General features: G+C 51.2%; 7 protein-coding genes across 7 annotated transcripts; 3 read left to right on the top strand and 4 right to left on the bottom strand.

The window, feature by feature from the left end:
* Window positions 1-208: 208 nt before the first annotated feature.
* On the bottom strand, window positions 209-1,904 carry BDP55DRAFT_556570 (major facilitator superfamily domain-containing protein; the record flags this gene model as incomplete). Its single annotated transcript, XM_060569607.1, has 2 exons — window positions 209-1,376; window positions 1,462-1,904. 2 exons carry the CDS (start codon window positions 1,902-1,904, stop codon window positions 209-211), a joined length of 1,611 nt encoding a protein of 536 aa, XP_060427382.1.
* Window positions 1,905-2,487: 583 nt separating this feature from the next.
* On the bottom strand, window positions 2,488-4,288 carry BDP55DRAFT_223087 (uncharacterized protein). Its single transcript, XM_060566092.1, has 4 exons — window positions 3,916-4,288; window positions 3,706-3,733; window positions 3,293-3,607; window positions 2,488-3,216 (listed from the first exon to the last, which is right to left on the bottom strand). Exons 1-4 carry the CDS (start codon window positions 4,089-4,091, stop codon window positions 2,935-2,937), a joined length of 801 nt encoding a protein of 266 aa, XP_060427381.1. The 5' UTR covers window positions 4,092-4,288; the 3' UTR covers window positions 2,488-2,934.
* Window positions 4,289-8,441: 4,153 nt separating this feature from the next.
* On the top strand, window positions 8,442-10,328 carry BDP55DRAFT_586212 (FAD dependent oxidoreductase). Its single transcript, XM_060570875.1, has 3 exons — window positions 8,442-9,338; window positions 9,399-9,639; window positions 9,716-10,328. The coding sequence occupies exons 1-3, from the start codon at window positions 8,537-8,539 to the stop codon at window positions 9,957-9,959; spliced, it is 1,287 nt and encodes a 428-aa protein (XP_060427380.1). The 5' UTR covers window positions 8,442-8,536; the 3' UTR covers window positions 9,960-10,328.
* A 139-nt stretch (window positions 10,329-10,467) lies between these two features.
* BDP55DRAFT_670056 (amidohydrolase) lies at window positions 10,468-12,147 on the top strand. Its single transcript, XM_060575350.1, has 2 exons — window positions 10,468-10,719; window positions 10,782-12,147. The coding sequence occupies exons 1-2, from the start codon at window positions 10,543-10,545 to the stop codon at window positions 11,721-11,723; spliced, it is 1,119 nt and encodes a 372-aa protein (XP_060427379.1). The 5' UTR covers window positions 10,468-10,542; the 3' UTR covers window positions 11,724-12,147.
* Window positions 12,148-12,305: 158 nt separating this feature from the next.
* Window positions 12,306-13,138, top strand: BDP55DRAFT_670055 (RmlC-like cupin domain-containing protein). Its single transcript, XM_060575349.1, has one exon. The coding sequence runs from the start codon at window positions 12,360-12,362 to the stop codon at window positions 12,897-12,899; it is 540 nt and encodes a 179-aa protein (XP_060427378.1). The 5' UTR covers window positions 12,306-12,359; the 3' UTR covers window positions 12,900-13,138.
* Window positions 13,102-14,785, bottom strand: BDP55DRAFT_614063 (glycosyl hydrolase family 43 protein; the record flags this gene model as incomplete). The annotated part of the gene is made up of 1 exon (XM_060571235.1): window positions 13,102-14,785. The coding sequence occupies exon 1, from the start codon at window positions 14,626-14,628 to the stop codon at window positions 13,102-13,104; it is 1,527 nt and encodes a 508-aa protein (XP_060427377.1). The 5' UTR covers window positions 14,629-14,785.
* Window positions 14,786-15,588: 803 nt separating this feature from the next.
* On the bottom strand, window positions 15,589-18,468 carry BDP55DRAFT_222758 (uncharacterized protein). Its single transcript, XM_060566090.1, has 5 exons — window positions 17,926-18,468; window positions 17,278-17,826; window positions 16,871-17,196; window positions 16,437-16,799; window positions 15,589-16,368 (listed from the first exon to the last, which is right to left on the bottom strand). Exons 1-5 carry the CDS (start codon window positions 18,235-18,237, stop codon window positions 15,795-15,797), a joined length of 2,124 nt encoding a protein of 707 aa, XP_060427376.1. The 5' UTR covers window positions 18,238-18,468; the 3' UTR covers window positions 15,589-15,794.
* Window positions 18,469-19,253: the final 785 nt, after the last annotated feature.

Here is a 19,253-nt window from a genome sequence, read left to right as displayed (position 1 = left end):
ACAGAACGCCTGCCTACTCTTACCTTACTAACCACAGTAGCCTGCGATACCGTCGAGTCGTGGTAATTTTACATACAATATCCAGTCTATGCTTGTTAGTCCGTCTAACCCAGTTCCCATACCGCCTTATCTATCCCAAGAGAAAACATTGCAATGACACCAGTAAGAAAGAGAGCGACGTTGACTGGTAGAAGAGCCTCGTCCGGGGTTAATCCTCCGCCCCTGACTCATAGTCCAATCCTTCTAGAGCGCTCTCGCTCTCTAAGTGGATAGGTCCCTTCTTCTTCGGCTCTTCCACAAGCATCAGCGCTGCCCACGTCAAGGACGCCAAGAGCGCAACGTAGAACCATGGCAAACCTTTCCACAGCCCCTTCTTCTCCAGCCCGAGCGAGAAGGCCCACGCCAGTACCGGCCCGCCAAGCGGCGAGCCGATGGTGTCGACCATGCTCGTGAGCGCGTACAGCCGGGATGTGTGCTCCGGATCGACAAACTCGGTGATCATGGCGCGCGCGAGCGGGTTGTGGGCCGAACCAAAGGTCTGGAAGACGAGACCCAAGAGGAAGACGACGATCTCCCGGCTGAAAGCCTCGAGGAGGGCGCCGACTGCGATCATGATGTAGGATGCCTTGGCGAGGAGGGCGTCCTTACCGAAGCCAGTGCGGCGGAAGCGGCCGCGGGGATCAACGACGATTTTCGAGATCCAAGGGAGGAGGATGAGGGTGCCGAGGTGCAGGAAGCCCAGCGGGGAGAGGAGGAAGCTGGTCTGGGCGAGGGTCCAGCCAAAGTTCTTGCTCACGTACTGCGGTAGTGTAGAGGAGTTTGCCGTCATGATTGGGTTGCCAACGAGTGAGGGAACAAGGCAGAGAAGGATGTTGCGATTGTTGAGAATCGCGAGGGAGTCCTTGAGCTGGACCAAGCCTTTGAGGAAGCCTTCCCTGATGGCATCGCTCAGCGACAGCTGCGGTTTCGGCGGTTCGTTCCCGCTGTTGAGCTTGACGCGCAGGGTCTCGGGCAAGAGCAAGATGATGAGGAAGACGAGCGGAGTAAGCACGAAGACTAGACGGATCGGCACCCATGGGCCGAACTTCTCCATGAGGAAGCCGGCAGATACGTGACCGCTGACGCCGCCAACGACAGCGCCGACGGAGAGGATGACAAAGTTTGAGGCGCGGTCCTTTTCGGTGCTGATGTCGGCGGCCATGGCGTAGACGTTATTGAAGACGACGACGATGCCGCCGCCGAAGAAAAAGAAGCAGGAGCCGAAGAAGAGGTAGTAGATGCTGAGTTTGGGGAAGTGGGCTAGGATGAAGGGGGACCAGCTGAAGGCGGCGATGGTGCCGACGTAGGCGAAGATGAGGCCTGCCTTGCGGCCGATACTAGACATTTTGTGTTAGAAATCAGGTAAAAGTCATTGAGGAGGAGAAGTCAATCTTGCTCTGTCCATGGGGAATCGTGACTCACCTATCTGATAAGACACCGTAAGGAAAGGCAACGAGAAAGTTGACGACGGCACCGATGAGAGACTGCCACCCGCTCAGCCAGGCGAGCTGCTTCTGCACCTCGTCGACCTTGCACTTCATCTCCGGGATAATTTCTGCGGGGCTAGTCTTATAGTGCTTGTGGCATATATCATCCTCAATGAGCCTCATCATGGGGAGCATGAGCATCATGGCCTTAATAGTAATGGCGAACTTCAGCAGGGCCAGCATGAGAATGATAATCCGCGGCGACCGGGCCCGGAACGGAGCCAAGGCGGCATTGAGACGCGAGCCGGCTTTGTAGACTACCCCGCCGAGGGCACCGCCAAAGCCGCCATCACCGGAGGAGGGCCGCCTCCATTTTGGCGGCGGAGGTCTCTGGAAGGCTCGGAAGCCGGCGCGGGGGGACGGCTCGGACGGATCCATTGGGAGCACCCCCTCGTGATCCGAATATTCGGCGCCCAGGAGGTGCTCTTCCTCCACTTCGTCGGATAGACGTGGCATCTTTTCGGGCTTCTTCTCTTGGGGCCGATACTAGGGGACGAACACAATGAGAGACATGGATTGAGATTGACAAATGAGACGGTCGCGAAATGACTTGATGACGGCGAAAAAGAGCGTCGAATAGTAGAGAGCGTAAAAAGAACGGAAAAGGCTTGTTTGACAGGGCTGCGGATCGCGAATCCGATGACGACGCGCCTGGGCAAAGAATTCCCGTCGCCAAGGCGGTCAGTTTCAGCTGGAGCCGGTGTCTTGTTGTAATAACTCCCCGAAGCTTGCCTCGTACAGCGCCCTATGGCTCTGTTACCAGCTAGGATGTGCATGTTGCTAAACCTTGATAAAAGTTAGTAGGGAACTTCTGACGTATGGATAATATAGTGTTGAACGCAGCTTGGAGAAAGTAGTGCCCTAACAAATATGTCCCCTAACTGTATTGCCCAAAAACTTCAGCAAATAACATAATTCGCACAATGGCGGACTATTTTAATATCTCCAAATGCCAGTCCTGCGGCGTGTATATCAATGAGCATGATGATCTTTTACTTGTAAGTGAGACTTATTTAGATGGCCGCTCGCAATATAGAGACCTAGCAGACGCTATGAGACTTAGAGTCATAGACCTCACCCGCTAACAGCACGGCTAGACGCGGACTCCTCTCATACAGTCATTCGTGACATCAATCCGTCCACGTCAGGCGGGTTCTCATGAGAAGTCAAGATGCAGAGTAAGATCAACATTCTCAGAGTCTATGTGAGCAACCTTCATGAGCAACAAGTATTTGAATTTACAAGTCATTGCTACTTGGCACGTTCATAACAACCTCTCCATCCTCTACAGGCTTTGAGGATCACCACCTCGGCAAATGAAGACTAGAAGAAAGAGAGACAGCAAGATAACATTATGAAATATGGCAAATATTCTTGTTGAAATTCAGAAGCATATGAAATGATGGCCTCAAGTGCTTTGAGTTCGCTCATCCCAGACTCTCTGCTCGTCATCTCCCTCCTGATAGTGAAGCCTTGAAAGACTATACGCGTTGTTGGATGCTAGGACGTAAAGAACCATGAGAGCCGCAAACGATGACCACACAATGAGAATCGCATCGATGACTGCGGCTGCAACGTAGGACGAACCATAGCCCCAATAATAACCTGTCACCGCCATGACGCAGGAGATGAAGTTCCATAATCTGGTTATGAGCCAGAGCGAAACTGCAATGAGCAAAAGAGTAGCCGCCTAACAAAGTGATGAGTCAGCAACATGTTTAGATGAACTTGTTCTTGTCTCCAGGGTCAAGGAGAGACAAATTTACCGTCTGAGTAGGACTGCCCCTAGCCGCCTTGAAGGATACGAAGGCATAACCAGCCAAGCCAAGGGCCGCAGCAAGGAGAAACCCGATGTTGATGACCCCCATATATTCGGCGGCAAAACCGAGCCTAATCGCGTTGTCCCAATCGCCCGGGACATACCGATCCCTGCCAGGAAGGATTTCAAGTAAGACTGCCGCAGCGACTATGCAGGCAAAAATGGCCACAGCTACGAGAGTAATCAGAGCCGACAGACCGAGTACGACCTTTTTGCCGACGCGATAGGCATTGCTGTCATCACTCTCGGCGCCGCTGCGAAGCTGTGTCAAGGCATGAGCTAAGGAAAAAAAAGCGAGAAGAAGGGCGACGTTGCCCAGGTATCCGATCAGTCCGCTGACGTAAATGAGGTAGTCTATACCAGCCGGATAGGGAAAATAACCGCTGTTCTGTCGCCGAGAGTAAGAGACTGCGAGAATAATCCAGTACACGAGGCTGAGAAGTGAAGATCTGAAAGGCGGCGGCGGCATCAGTCTCATTTCGGAATAGCGCTGGCATAGATATCCATGAAGCTTTCTCGGGAGCCTCCGAGATGATTGAAAGCGGATAAGCAAGGATTGGTCTCACTCACATGCTCCAAAGTCCAAAGGCAACCTTGGTGAAGTCAACCCATCGGCGTGTATGATCGTGCTTGGCACCGGGTTTACGCAGGATAAGTACGGAGAATCCCAAGGCGGGAAGAACTACGAGACCGGATGGGACAATCCGTATTATGGATCCCGTCACATAAGATTGCCAGTCCCACATTTTAGATATACTTGCTCGAATCGAAGTTACTATTTCTTGAAATCCAGATCGAATGCGATGCTATGTTGAAAAGTGTGTCGATTGCGTCGCTGGCGGTAGGAAAAAGGTGATGCAGGAATACTGTAACGGAGATTCGGGCTGACAAGTACCTTAAATAATTACTGCAAATGTGGTCGATACATGTGAGCCCACGATCTTGGCATTCCTTTGTCTGGCTGCATGTAGCAACGGACGAATATGCTCTCTCTCGGTACGAGTCGGCCTCTCACGATCTCACCCTGGCCGGGCGACAGCTGTGCCGCAGCTAGACTGAGTTGGTGCGCATACATGGCTGCATGACGCCTGGCCAAGGGAAATTTAGTGGTTCAGAGCCTATATAATCGCTACCAAGAATATGCAGAAGCGATATTCATCACCCTACGTAGTTTGCCCCCCGTACGCGGCCCGCTTCAGTCGTGGGTCGGGCACAACGCTGCGCCTCCTCAGACTGCAAACTACCTACAATGATACCGAACATTGCTTTCCCAACGCACCAATCAACTCCCATTTGTTTAGCGGCGGTTGGGCAAAGCATGATCTGACGAGGTCCCATGATGTTGGAATAACGTTGTGAGCCTGGTATTATATCATGTCACGGGCCACGTGAGCGTGGCTTGCTAACGTTCGATTAACTCCAGCTGTTAGGTACAGCGAAACCCCCATGAGGGCATTCCATTGAATGGCAAGCAGGCCGCGTTCTCCCACTTCGAAGTTTTCTCATTTTTCAGTTCTACTCTCATAAACGAACGTGCAAAGTAAGCGACTTGAACCAAGAACCGCGCATTGTGAACAACTTTCAACGTTGACGAAGTCTTGTTGATGAAGTCACTCACGCCTGATAATCTCATACCTGCTTAGTGAAATGCCGAGGGTCACATTGATTGATTTTCATTTCTGGTAGACGCCATTCAATTACCTACCAGGGCAAGCTGGAGTTATTCACCTTCCTATTCGTCATACATCTAACCTCTCGAAAGCATATGCATGTCACAAGTCTGGAATATCAACTTCCCAAAGGCAGGCCGTGTCCGTACGCTCTTGGACCAGCTTTTCGTGAGTACCATCACCTTTGATTCATCAAATATGATACTGGAAGGTAGGTGTCAGCCGGCTACTCGGGCGCATACACTTGGCCTTTTTCGAGTGCTGCATTGCCATTGAATCGGATATATTATACAAGCGATGATTGACAACCACCTAAGGAACACATAATTGTTTGATACTTCCAGTCCAACCTCACTACTACATGAATATCACTCTTATATAACCACGGTTTCCTCCTCTTGATTCACCTTACTGCGGCCCAAAATGAAAAGATCAAAACAGTCCCACAGGGAGGGGAGACACAACACAACTTCCTTGCAATTACCATACTTCTCTACCAAACCACTCCCCAAAACTCTATCTTCACTCATTTAACACTGATTCAGCTCGGGCTGCCTGTCTGGATCCATGGATTTTGGCGTCATCAATTTCCACAAAGCCTGATTAGTCTCATGCTTTTTGGGGGGTCGTCTGGCCACCAGCTTTTTCTCTGGAACTTTGCATCTCTTTTTGCCTTCATCGCTGAAGAAATCATTTGTTAGGCCTGCTTAATATGTCCTTTTGTAGACTGGGTGTTGAATACGAGCGGGTACCAGCTCATCAAGTCAAGTCGTGCTTGCCCGGCAAGACCTTGGTGTCAGTTGCAACACTCTTTTCAGAGATACCAGAATCGGGCAAGACTCACTATCCAGTTCTCGTCGTCTTCAATGGACTCGAGGCGTCTCTTCTCTTGTTCAGGGAAATCAATCGAGAACTTCATGCCCTTGCAGAGTCTATCATAGGCTTCGGCAATCTGCTTCATGTTGACAAAGCGGTCTCCTGCGTCCTTGTATAGATGGCGGTCGCGATCCATCTCAGAAGTCCATATCATTGTGTTAATATAGTTGGGGTCACGCTTCTTGATGTTGTGTGACTAAACTTTCCGCTCCAGAAGAATACTTCTTCCGGTTTCCACCATGGTGATGTGGTTGCACGTTTCCACGAATCAATCGTTGATCCTTGGCTTATCGATATTGCTGATATAAGAGTCAGTTGATAGGGTGGAAGCATAAGTGGCAGTGGTGGCAATCGAGTCAAGTGAGGTTGCTAATCCGGGAGTACTCATTGTGTGGCTTGGCCGCACGTGGATTCACTGTCTGGAGTAGTGAAATGGTTCCTTATGGGCAGACGTATGATATGTAGATGACGAGTATTGAGACAATGCGAAATGAAAGTCACTTAAATTAAGGTGCTGAAAGACGCGGAAAATGCCACGAGAGAACTGCTAGGCTGGTTTACTTGCTTGTTGTTGATTGTACCTGCACTGACTGCGGAGTTCATTCTCGTTCTGACCACCGGGGCTACCCAGAATTATCAGCCTGACATTCACATAGGGCATTAGTATTTATTCAAATTACCAGCTTTCAACCAGTACCATACAGTATTCTCAAGATGTTGATATTGCACGACGACCTCTCGTGCTACCAGCATGTAGACCGAACACCAGGAGATTAGTGACATTGATTTTGTGCTACATTCCACAAAATATGTTTGAATTGGTGGACAGGAAGATACGCTATCAATGCTCGAGTTTCTGTTTATGCGAGTCCCCAAATGATACCACCATCTACCATGCAGTTGTGTGTCGCTTCCCGTTGTATAGTCCCGAAATATCGAGAAGTAGGGTGATGCTGGTTGGAACCGCCAAATTAATGAGCGGCTGTTACAGTTTTGCCGCCAAACGCGCCCTCCGAGTCGAAGTTACTAGCGGATCAATATATGCGGCTGTCGAGCCTGTTAAATCCAGCTCGTGTTGGTTATCTATGCACATGTAACAATGGCAGGGCCAGGTCTGCAAGAATGGGTATCAACGGTTATAATGTTGAGTCAGGCGTTGGAAACTCTTCCCTTGCGAGACCTGAAAATGATAGGCCACAAGCTCAGAGCCGTGATGTGGAACAAAAAAAGATGTGGTAGCTGCAATTTGGACAAGTGCTTACTTTACTGACAAGAGAAGTTAATATCCCTGGGAGGTCGCGCCATCGTGAATACTATGGTTGCGGCAGTGTAATCCAAAATCTATTATTCAGGATTCTAGTGATCAAAACACACGGGCGATACTCTCGAGAAGCGTCCGCGTCAATGTGACCATAACCAATCGTGCCTCTACGCTACAAAGAAGGAGGCACATGAACAATCATATACACAATTGTCATTTATTGGTTCAAATATCACTTGCCCCGCCTTATGGTTGTAAGTCATCCCTCTTTCAGACTTCTTCCACAAGGGCGTTCCCTTGGGCGGTGACCAAAATCCGGCAACCTACATCACCCATTTCGTTGGTCTTCAAACGCATGCGATTTTTCCACAACCAGCCAATCTGCTAGCGAAAACAGAAAGGGGGACAAGAGGACACTTCTCGCCACGATCCAAATGGAACTGGACGCCAGAGTGTGTCAGGGTGAAAATGAAGTTCGTGCAGGGAGCATTCATGGGGAATCGCTGAAGAAGAAACCGCAAAGGAGCCCCAGCAACGACGCAAGCCGCATGAATACCAGAAGCCAGGACAAAACTGTAACAGGCCGTTTTGAGGAAAACAATTCGATTGAGAGTCCTATTTCAGCTTCAAGTATCGAGAATTTATCGGCCGAGCTGAGATTTCAGATCCTTTCTTGGATGCCGGACCTACCAAGCTTGCAATCTCTTGTTCACGCCTCACCGGTACTACCGCCTTTGGAGTCCCCTTAGAGACGAGAGACCAACAGCCGAAGTCCTTTTAGGCATGGATGAGAACGCCTCAAGAGATGCGGAGAACGCTTCAGGAGATACGGTAGACCATTCAGGTGAAGTCGAGGATGCGCCTCAACCAGCGGGAGGCTCTCGAGACGCAAGTCTGGTAACCTCCGAGGTTCATGACCTCTACCTTTTACATCAATAGCTCAGGCTCCCTCCCCATGAAATTAGAAAAGGTAATTCTCTTCGTGATATTTATGTGCCCATGGTTTTCTAAAGCCGAAAAAGAGTCGAAGCTGAAGAATCCCGTTCTCACTTGCTTTCCTCCCGGGTGTCCTAGATAAAGCCCAACTGAGATATCTGCCAAAGGTAAGGTAAGACTGGAACGAACTTACATCCCACCGGTATCCTCGCGACAAGAGTCACTAATGCGACGTGCTGTATGTTGCAGTGGAGATTGCTCGGCCCAAAGCCGATGGCGTGCCGATTTAATCACATGACGTCAGAAGATAAGACGAGGATGAAGTGCGGGCAGTGTCCGACAACGGAATCCAAGATGTGATCAACTTGGATGTTGAAACTCATCATCTTTAGACTGATTTAGTACGCCGACCAAAAGTCAAGAAGAAGCTAAGCTTCGTACATGAAAAATGGCCACCTCACCAGATTCATACCTCATCATAGGCGCTGGCGTTTTCTGCGCCTCCACTGCCTTGCACCTGATCCGCGCCTACCCCGACGCCACCATCACCCTCGTCGACCGCAACGCCTACGACGCCCCCATCCGCGTCGCCGCTTCGTGGGACTGGAACAAGGTCGTGCGCGCCGACTATGTCGATATTGAATACATGCGCCTTTGCCTCGAGGCCAAGACGTACTGGTCAGAGGACCCGATCTGGAAACCGTATTACCACGAAAGCGGCGTCTACTGGGTCTCGCCGAATAACTTTGCAGAACAGATGCAGGAGAATTACAAAAAGCTCGGAGTTGACTCCGGATTATTCTCTTTCTCTGTTGAGGAGGCCAAGAAGCAGTATGGCGGTGTTTTCAAAGAAGCTGATTTCACTGATGTGAAAGAGGTTTTTGTGAACAAGAATAGTGGATGGGGTGAGGCGAAGGAGGCGTTGCAGAGTACTATTGAGGAGGCTGTGAAGCTCAGAGTGAAGTATGTTGAGGCAGAAGTTGAGAAGATTGAGTTTGATGAACAGGGCGCTGCGACTGGTATCAAGACATCAAAGGGCGAGAGTATAGCCGCTTCACGAGTCATCTTGTCAACGGGTGCTTACACGGCAAAGTTGCTTGCCGATAGCGCACCTGAGAGAACGGATCTCCAAGCTGGCGACAGGTTCGTGGCAGCAGCTGTCACCGAGGGGTTCACGCCTGTCTCTGGAGAGAATGCAAAAGACCTTTACGACGGTCCAGTTGGAATCTCCATGGTACCGCCATCAAGAGGTATGGGAAAGCTTGTGACAAGCCGAGTCTACTATGATTAAAATACTGACGCCATCCCAGGCGCAAGCAACGGAAGTGTTCCTCACTCAAAGGACAAGACTTTGAAATTCTGGGGTCAAATAATCTTCAGAAACACTCAGACTCACACAAACGGAAGCCAGATATCTGCACCTCCTGCGGCTGTTGACTATGCGCAGCTCGAGGTCCCGGATGCTCTGAAAGAAGACGTTGACTATGCTGGAAAGAGTCTATTTGGAACAGGAAGCGAGGCCTTCAAGAATGAGAACTATCGCATCTGCTGGTATGTATACAGGTTCCTGGACGTCTAAAGCAGAACTAACAGCTAGTGCACCGTATCTTGCTAACATATTGAATAGGGAGGCTGTCACGCCCGATGAGGACTTCATCATCTCCCCTCACTCTGCGAGTAAGAATCTCTATGTCGCGACTTGCGGATCGTTCCATGGCTGGAAGTTCCTACCCATCTTGGGTAAGTATGTTGTGCAGATGCTGGACGGATCTCTCGAGGAGAAACTGGCGAAGAAGTGGTCATGGGACCGATCATTCCCATCGCCCACCCACAGGGCTTGGCCTAGAAGAGAATTGAGTGATCTAAAGTAAATGTTTTGCGTGGAACGAACATTGGCATGAGCAATTAGCATGGGAGGGAAATCTGATACATCGACGCATCTATTGTAATCTTTACAGTTTGTAACCTATGTGCCCGATGATATCGTCGCTGAAGCTATGAAGCATTGCAATGATGAGCAACTACACGTCTATCTAAGAATTGGAGGAACAAACGCCATGTCCGAGGAACCTAAGTACGACCTAGCCTGTATTTCCACTGTTGGCAACGAAGATCGATAAGGCTACATGCGAGTACCTAGTAAGTCTGCGCAAATGGCTGCTAGACAGTTGTAAGGGTGGCGTCTCGTATCTGCCGCTATCCGCGCTGCCCCAAGACAAGAGGAATTTAGTATGGCCACTGTGACGCAGCGCAGAAAACGGCGTGGAAAGGGTTCGGTCAGTAGGTATGCACTGGTGCCGTGGCGTCATTCACATGTAAGGTATTTGATAATCACTGCAGCTCCTCTAAGTACCTAAGCCGAAGATGTGTGGTGCTGTAATCAAGCTTAGGTTCCGCACCGGCACCAACCTCGTTCAACCCAGAAACGTTGCTCAGTCTCAACTCGTAGCCAGCATGCCACTTCTCTTCTTCATCATCAGCCACTTGCTGCGTTCCGCACTCGCAGGCAACCATATGCAACCCTCAAAAGCCAAGATAGATGTGCATGCGCACTACGTCCCAGACTTTTATGCGCAAGCGCTCAAAGACGCTGGGCATCTACCCGGCCCAGATGGCATGCCTGGGATTCCTGTCAGTACCAATCTCAACGAGCACTCCAAACAGCTCCGCGACATGCTGACATGGAATTATAGGAATGGACCCCCGAGGCGCATCTCAACTTCATGAAAGCGCAAGATATAGAGAAATCTTTCCTATCCATCTCCAGTCCGGGGGTATACCTTTCCCTACCATCCAAGTCCGCGACAGAGAAGGCCGTCAAACTCGCACGTCAAGTCAACGAGTATGGTTCGGAGGTGAAAGCCAGGTATCCCGACAAGTTTGGATTCTTTGCATCGCTTCCGCTCCCAGATGTGAACGCATCCGTGGAGGAGATTACATACTGCTTCACCCAGCTCAACCCGAAACCCGACGGCATCGTGCTTATGTCCAACTTCTATGGAATGTATCTCGGCGACCCGGAACTCGATCCAGTTTACAAGGCGCTGAACGAGGTGAACGCCACAATATTTGAGCATCCCACCGCACCCTGCACGGAGCATAACCATTTAAGATTCTCGATCGACGGAGAAGATCCTGAGATCACACCACCAGAATGGCTTACCCTGAATAGACCGGTAGCCGGCCGACAGGGTCGGGCGCCGACCATCGACTTCCCGTTCGACACGGCTCGTACATTTGCAGACTTATTCTACTCCAAGATTCCGACGCGATTCCCTCGCATCAAGTGGATTATGCCTCACGCAGGCGGCGGTCTGGTTCCCACTCTGGATCGGATCGTCAGCTATAGCACGCCAGATGTCAATCTAACAGAGGCGTTCATGAAGTCAACCCTGGCGGAAAACTTCTACTTTGACCTTGCTGGGCCCTGGCCGGTTATCTGGGCGATTCCTCCTCTGCTTCGGTGGGTGAGCTATAAGAAGCTGTTGTGGGGGACGGATACCCCTTTCACGCCATGGGCTATGGCCGAAACCGGGAGGATCAAGTTTGATCAAGATATTGAGGAGGTTCTCAACAACACTAGGAAGACTGAAGCTGTGAGGAGGGGAAACGCAGCGAAACTTTTTGGACGATGAAGACGTCACCCTATTTCTGATCACGCTCCGAGAGATAAAGTCATCAACTAGGAATATCATGAGCCTAAAGGCGATGTTCGAAGAGTGAGACCAAGTTGTTCCCAATGCCAATTGATCAAGGTATCTGAAGTTGCTTTATCAATTAGCTCGATCTATGGTAGCCTGTAATATTTTCGACATGAAGAAAAATGATGCTCCATAACCGGCAGTCAGCCAGACGCAGCTTGCCTATCGGAGGCATCACATGACACTGCCTACCTTGATGAGTGCATCATCGTTCTATCAGATTATCTTCCTCCATGTTACATCGCATGCGAGCAATTCCAGAAAGAATCCTACTATCGTGGGCAGAATACAAATCGGTGCAACAGAAGCAGTTGCTTATAGATATCTTATCCGGACATAGAGTTGAGACCCCGAGGCTCGACATGCCAAACAAGGCATTTCTTGCCGGACGGGTGGTGTGGGTCTCCGCACCGCCGACCAATATAGTACAAACAACTAACACCATCGTCACGTAAAAAATTGGATAAGACGGCGTCTTATTCTTAGTTCACCGGGTTCGGAATAGGAGGGGTAAGTACTTAGATGACGAATGATATAAAAACCCCCACATGAACACAATTCTTCATCGCCATGCAAACGGTAGGGATTGCAGACCACGACCTTTTTGGCATTTGCGCCGAAACGAAAAGAAAAGAAAACACAAAAAAGAAAAGAAGAGGAAGAACCATGACATCAAAGAACCCAGAAACCCCTCTCATAGTAGACATCAAATCCTCGTCAACAAAGCCCTCGGAGTCCTTCACCGAACAATCTCGCGGCAACGCAACATGGCACACCCTCGTCTCCGCCCCAGGCACAGTCACCGACTCCCTCAGCTCCGGCGTAGCAACCTGCCCGCCCAATGGCAGCCTGGCGCTGCACCGCCACAAGCAGGCCGAGATATACTATGTGCTCTCCGGCAGCGGGCAAGTTGAGATTAACGGCGTCCGGCACGCCGTGTCCAAGGACCACCTCGTGTGGATCCCCGGGGACGCGGAGCACGGTGTGTTTTGCGACGGCGGGGAGACGATGACGTGGCTTTATGTGTTTCCGGAGGGCAGGTTTAGTGATATTGTGTATCGGTTCAAGCATGAGGTTTTGGGGGAGCCTGAGATTCGGGCGAAGCTTTGATGGGTGGAGTTTAAGGTGGGAATTATCATCGAATGTAGGGAGACACATCGGAAAGTTTGTAACGAAGTACTTGTGAGCCAAATCAATTTGGAGGACTTCAAGAGAGACGGACTATTGGTGGAAAATATGTAATGTTGAATGAAGAGTGAGAACTTCAATATCCTGCCTGCATGTACCTCCCGTATGAATGCTCTCTAAGTGTTTACTGGACAGTAGGAGCCAAAGCCTCAAACTCCTTAACACCAACACCACCATACTGCCCATTCCCACCAGAAGCTACCAAAACCGCACGAATACTTTTCGTCGAAACCTGGTTGAAGCTGACAATAGCAGGATTATCCGTAACAGCAGTGGAATACGCAGACGTCGCCGTAACCGCAACCCATGCGCCGCTCCCATTCAAATACTCGATTCGCCAGCTCGCAGGAGGCGGCACCCCGATATTCGACCCAGCAGGCTGGTCAGCGAAAAGCACCATCCTCGCTCCGTTAAGCGTCACCGCAGAGGGCCACGTCAACACAAGCGTGTTCGTCTGCGGCGAGGCGGTGCCGTCGTATGAGCACCAGTAGTCTGGTGGGAGGGGGTTCCCGGGGATCCATGCGTCGTTGATGGATTTGATCCAGTACTGTATCGGCGTGCGGTTGACTGAGCTTGCTGTAGCTTTGGTCGCGATGTTGCGGGTTGCCGGAGCGGCGGGTTGCGCGCGACGGGTTTGGATGACTTTGTTGATACGCGGGGGCGACTGGGCATCGTCCCAGGTCATGGAGTCCAGGGCTACGCTGCGGCGGAAGTGACCTCCTCCCGTGGCGTCTCGGGTGTGGTAAACCAAATACCACTGGCTGTTCAACTCAAAGGCACCTGGGTGTGAAGTAGTTGATGAGACAATGTCTAACATTACACCCCTAAAGGTCCATGGGCCCAGAGGTGAGGAGGCGGTTCCGTAGGCGATGCAGGCATGGTAGGATGTCGGTGTGCATGGTGAATCTGTTCCAGCGTTATTTGCAGCGTAGAGCATGTAATACGTTCCCTTTCGTTTGAGGAGCCACGGTGCCTCGAAGAAGCCAGTTAGGCTGTTGACTGCCGTGGCTTGTCCGATGGTGCTGACCATATCCGTAGAGAGCTCGATGCCGCGAAGCTGACCGAATGTCCCCCAGTAGAGGTAGACCCTCCCGGTATCATCGAGGAGAACCGTCGGGTCGATATTCTGGATGGTGTTCCCCGGCGACGGGACAGACTGCGAGACAATGGGCCCACTAGGGTGAGCATCCACGAAAGGACCCCAGGGGTTGCTCGATACGGCGACCCCAATGGCGAACCGATCGGAATTTGACGTCGAGGCCTGGGTGACGGGAGCGTAGAGGTAGAATCTCTTGTCCGGGCCCTGCACGATTTGAGAAGCGTAGGCAGTCCCGGACGCAGCCCACTTGAAGACCGATTCCGGGCGAGCAATGTTGGTGCGCAGCTGCCATTGAGCTCCGGAGGGACGCGGGTCTGTGCTGCTGAGCATCTCCCACTCGTTCATTACGAATGCATTTTGGCTCGCGGGGGCGGTGTCTCGTCCGGTTAGGATGTAGACTGTGTTGTTTACGACCAAGGGAGCTGGGTCTGCTGTGTAGTAAGTTCCGTCGGCGATGATGGGGTTTCCGGTGGATGTGATTGTTGTTTGGGCCTGGACGGCAACGCATAGGCCTTGTATGAGGGTGAAGATAACAGAGGATAGCGAAGGCATTCTGACAGCAACCTTGGGCGATGCCTATTGATGAGCTGTGAAGGCGATATTGACAGGTGACTCGGAGAAGAGTCAGACCAGCGCCGGGTGCGATCTTATATGAGCTTGACTTAATCCAACGTCGAACAACTGAGCCAAGCTTGTAATTGCCCTTATTACAGAAGATGAAGGAGTCGCAGGGGCAGAAAGAAGCATCGTTGCTGCTTGAGTGCGGGGACTTGACGGGATGTGACACTGTGAGCGCATTGTCTTAGTTCCTCGTATTAGAGTCTGAAATGATTAAGGGATGCTCAATGTCATCAAGGTGTGTGAATTACCAACGGAGCTCATGTCTCCGGACTGACAGGCGTTTGGTGGCATCAAGTAACGCCGCGAGAAGGAGAGGGGGCGGGAGGGTGGAACAACATGCAGGTCGCAATTTACAGTTGAAGAAATAAGAACTGAAAGAGGCGAACAAGTCAAGCTAGGTCGTTCGCGGAAGTTGAAGGATACGAGGTGCTGCGACTTTACAGAATAGGCTCATCTTAACATGCTCAGCATCCTGACCAGGTCAGACGATGTCCTCTCTAAGGATATAATCGGAGACGGCGACCGACCGGCGCTGCAGGTTCGGATAGGACTCCGGGGAAGCAGGTATCAAGCCCAAATCCCGATCTGCTTCGAGCTCATCTGGAATCTAGAGAAGTTGGAGGGGCTGCCGATACCAAGCAGGAAGGTGACATCGATGCCCTTGTCCTGGAATCCAAAATTTTGATAATTCGCCGAACGGATCGTTAGCTGTGATTGGTGCGCAATTCAATGCACTCTTGGTAGCCAAGGCCTTTCAACAAACGAGGATGTCGCTTGTGATCTCATGGAGGCAAGGCAAGTCTGTTGCGTCTCTTCATACTTGCTGGCACTTGATCGACCTTGAGCGCGGGGGGTAAGTTTCGACGGTTTTGATACTTCACTGTCACGATGTTGTATCAGCCCTGGGTCATGATCTGGAAGTAACAATGACAGACAGCTCGCGCTGCCCGAATCTCTGTTCCGTAAATGGCCGCCACATATCTGGCAAATGCTCGAAAAATCTTTCACTTCTCATCATGATCAAACACGCTTGCAACACATGCCATGCAAACCAATCCAAAACGCCAGGCCCCCTAATCAAGTACTTGGGCATACCATCAAAGACCTTTCCCGGTGCTGAGAGCCCACTTCTCTACCAATGCCCATAGTTCGGCGCCGCTCTCGACAGATCCACCATCGCTCTGATCATCATCGGCAAGGAGGGCCTTGATCTCCTCGCGGTCCGGAACAGCATAGCTCGGTGCTTTTGTCTCGCTCTCTTGGATCGCGAGCCTCACCCAAGGATCGAGATACGGTCTCGCGGCGGCCGGGATGTCCTGCTTCATCGCCCAGGCCATGGCTTGCACCGCTTGGAGGAGGTACATTGACATACGGACGACGCGCGCTGAGATACCGCCCATCATGCAGAGGCGGGTGAAGAGGTCGTTGGTGGCGGCGTGGCCTTCATTGAGGTAGGGCATGAGGTTCTGCATCGCCACGAACATGACGCGGGTGATGTACGAGTGCGTGCAGTAGCGTTGTAGGTATGACTCTGCGAGGGTTGTGTCGGAGACGCAGTGATGGAGGCAGAGAGACTTTACGGTCGTAGGAGGTGCGGTGAAGGGAGTGTCGAAGATGGTTGACGGGCTGAGTGACTGGAGGACGGCGTAGGCTAGCTCGTTCTCGTGCATCCTGGGTGATGTTAGCATGGTCCCACGTTCCGCTATTTCGCCGATGGTCATCGGAAAACCTAGACGAACCTCAGGAAGCAGGTTGCCGGGGTGAAGTTGTATTCCATCTGGAAGCGTTTGGGCAACGCCTCCCTGAACTCCTGCAACCTGCAGTACCAGTGTTTCTTCCGCCTCACGTCTTCGATGCTTCCTTTGATGGTGCTGCCAGACGTGAGATATGACATAACGTCATACTGTAGCCTGGCGAGATCGGATACGACTGTTGCTATTCCTGGAACGATTGGTATCAGGCTCGTAGATTCTAGGTAGGATCGACCGAGAACGTCGACGTTGCCAAGAGGCTCGACTGCGTCTCGTCCACAGTTGTCGAACAATCTGGGTATTGTCGGGGGTGGAATATCTGCGGTTGAGTTGTAGAAATATGATACGCGGCTATTGTGTTAAGTGTTAGTTTGGTGTTGGGGATTCTGACAGTTAGGTTCGCTATCAAGGGGAAAACGCACCTCTCCATCAAGAATATGGCCCACACAGCTTTTGAGATGACGAGCATTTCAATCGCATCATTTGGATCGTCTTTATTGAGCATGGCGAAGCGTCGCTCTGGTTTGAAACGTTTATACCTTTCCCAGGCCATGAAGCGGTACATTTTGGCACTGGCTTCGTCGCCTGCAATACTCGCTGACCAGTCCACGAGAACGAGGGCAAGGATGGTGGGGATTGAAGCCCGGCCATGACTCTTTTCTACCAGCTGCATGACCTCTTCCCGGAACTGTCTCGCTAAGTCCTGGCCTGTGTAGGAGTGAAACTCTTTGACAGTTGCAACAAATGGCTTACGGAAAAGTGTCAGTTACGGGATGCCCTCTCGCGATATGTGGGTGTCGAGATACATAGTAGAAGAGAGGGGACTTACAGCACGGACTGCACACATTGCGTTGACCAAGATAGGGGAACACCACTTTGCACGCTTAATATTTCCGGACCTCATGTCTTCGAGAAACAGGTTCTGCTCGACGGCGGGGAAGCAACTCGCATTGTCCCAGCTGAAAAAGTCGGTAATCAATTCGGAGACAATGCCATCGTCAGCAACCGTGGTCCAGGGCTTTGCCGGCACGCGGAGGAGGCTATTTTCCATTGCCCTTTCGTTCAGCTTTGCTAACCGCGAATCGCTGACGCGGTCATTGACGGGTAGGGAGGGGAGCAGAATCTCTGCCTGGCGGATGGATTCGAGGACTCTGAGGGGGTCGCCGGACAAGCGTATGCGGCGAAAAATCTCCTTTGCCTCGTCCTCGGATTTGGTGCAGACCATGCGAAAAAGCTCTCTGTACTGAACATTTTCGCTTTCGAGGTCGTTTGCCTTGCGTTTGAGAGCGAGGCTCACAGTCTCGCCTTGGTTGGCCTCATAGTGGCACTCGACGCCCCTTTTGGAGCAGTGCTGGCATTTTGGGCGATGGCCGTCGCACTGTGGAATCTCTCAGTCTCGGCTCATCTTGACAACTCTCTCTCTCTTTCTCTCTCTGGTGCAGAGGGGAAAGTTTGTATCGGCGTTCGTTTCACTCACCTTTGCCTTTCTTCGGCGGCAGTTATCGCAAGCAACTGCAATAACTTGTCGTTTAGATGCGGCCCTCGGCTTCTTGGTGTCGGCCGAAGATGAGTCGATGCTCTGACTTCTGGATTGAAGATCGCGACTCGTATCATTCCCTAACAACGATTCCTCGCTGCTCCCATTTCCTCCGATCGATCCGCGTCCTGAGGCGGATGGCTGGTGAGATGATGATGCTACCAGTGAAGAAGAGGCGGGTGGGAGAGATCCGGAGGGTTGGGCGCCTGGTGCGGGAAGAATGACGCGACGACGCTTTGCGGGGAGCGACATGAGATTGAAGCTTTAACGCTTTGCGTTGTCCTCCCTCCCTTGTGTTCTTCTTGTTTTTCTTCGTTTCTTGTCTTGGGTGATTTTGTTGGTCTGTTCCGGATGAGACGGTTGGCCGTGGCCCTCTGGGTATTCCAACGGCAGTTTGCTGAGGAATTTCACCTCAACCCCCAAAACGCATGGACCAGCTCTTTCCCCTTCTGTCGCCTTTTTTCCCTTCTCTGCGGTCTCCCTTTTTCGGGGAGACGGACTGCAAATGCAGGCTAAGCAGGCTGCAGGTTTGCTCAGGTTCGTTCTTTTTCTTGGAAGGGTAAAATGGAAATAAGATGGGGAAAAAGAACACGAAATGAAATGCAGAACCAAAAAAAAAACAAAAGCAAAAAAAGAGTAAGCAGGAACGACCGAGGGTAATTCGCAAACTGTGTGCAGTGTAGTGCAAGTGCGGCTTCCGCTCTTTCTCTCTCAATCATCCCACGCGGCAGCTGCTCAGTTGGGTTTTCGGAAAGAGGAAAGAACACACTGGACACTGAAAGGTCTCGAATCTCGATCGGTGGGCCCAGGTCAGATACCCATCACGTGGGTCTTGGTGAGGAGGTACTCCTATTGGCTGCACGGGTGATTTCAGCCAATGGGAGGCGTTCGGAGCACGCTCCTGATATTGAGTGGGCTCTGGGTGCACCCCTCTACCGATGGCAGCATGGGAAAGTGAAAAAGGGAGAGGGAAAGGGCGATCTAAGATGGAGATGGGGAAAGCGAAACCGATTAGGTAGGACCGTTTACCAGGAAGGAGCTGAGGCAGCTGGAAGGAACAACGATGGAAAGTGCCAAAAGCACCATCGGCAAAATTGGAACAAGACGTTTAAAAAAAAAAAAAAAAAAAAAAAAAAAAAAAAAAAAAAAAAAAAAAAGACACAAACATCAGCACAATTTACGGCGACCACAAGAAAGGCCAACGCACCCCCACAGAATTCACCGTCACTCTGCATCAAATCGGGCATCAAACCCGTCAGCGGCTGTCC

This window comes from Colletotrichum godetiae (genome assembly GCF_030913485.1).
Source record: "Colletotrichum godetiae strain CBS 193.32 chromosome Unknown BDP55scaffold_31, whole genome shotgun sequence".
NCBI lineage: Eukaryota > Fungi > Ascomycota > Sordariomycetes > Glomerellales > Glomerellaceae > Colletotrichum > Colletotrichum godetiae.
The sequence above is the reverse complement of the archived record's forward strand: the minus strand, read 5'-3'. Positions and strand labels throughout refer to the sequence as shown.

Coding starts and splice junctions, on each gene's coding strand:
- BDP55DRAFT_223087 (XM_060566092.1), bottom strand. CDS start 4,091: ATGTGGGACTGGCAATCTTATGTGACGGGATCCATAATACGGATTGTC. Junction 3,734..3,915: donor GCCTTTGGACTTTGGAGCAT/GTGAGTGAGACC, acceptor TCTCGGCGACAG/AACAGCGGTTATTTTCCCTA. Junction 3,217..3,292: donor GGGGCAGTCCTACTCAGACG/GTAAATTTGTCT, acceptor TCACTTTGTTAG/GCGGCTACTCTTTTGCTCAT.
- BDP55DRAFT_586212 (XM_060570875.1), top strand. CDS start 8,537: ATGGCCACCTCACCAGATTCATACCTCATCATAGGCGCTGGCGTTTTC. Junction 9,339..9,398: donor CATGGTACCGCCATCAAGAG/GTATGGGAAAGC, acceptor ACGCCATCCCAG/GCGCAAGCAACGGAAGTGTT. Junction 9,640..9,715: donor GAGAACTATCGCATCTGCTG/GTATGTATACAG, acceptor CATATTGAATAG/GGAGGCTGTCACGCCCGATG.
- BDP55DRAFT_670056 (XM_060575350.1), top strand. CDS start 10,543: ATGCCACTTCTCTTCTTCATCATCAGCCACTTGCTGCGTTCCGCACTC. Junction 10,720..10,781: donor ATGGCATGCCTGGGATTCCT/GTCAGTACCAAT, acceptor ATGGAATTATAG/GAATGGACCCCCGAGGCGCA.
- BDP55DRAFT_670055 (XM_060575349.1), top strand. CDS start 12,360: ATGCAAACGGTAGGGATTGCAGACCACGACCTTTTTGGCATTTGCGCC.
- BDP55DRAFT_222758 (XM_060566090.1), bottom strand. CDS start 18,237: ATGTCGCTCCCCGCAAAGCGTCGTCGCGTCATTCTTCCCGCACCAGGC. Junction 17,197..17,277: donor CAATGTGTGCAGTCCGTGCT/GTAAGTCCCCTC, acceptor CTTTTCCGTAAG/CCATTTGTTGCAACTGTCAA. Junction 16,369..16,436: donor CCGGCAACCTGCTTCCTGAG/GTTCGTCTAGGT, acceptor AACATCACCCAG/GATGCACGAGAACGAGCTAG.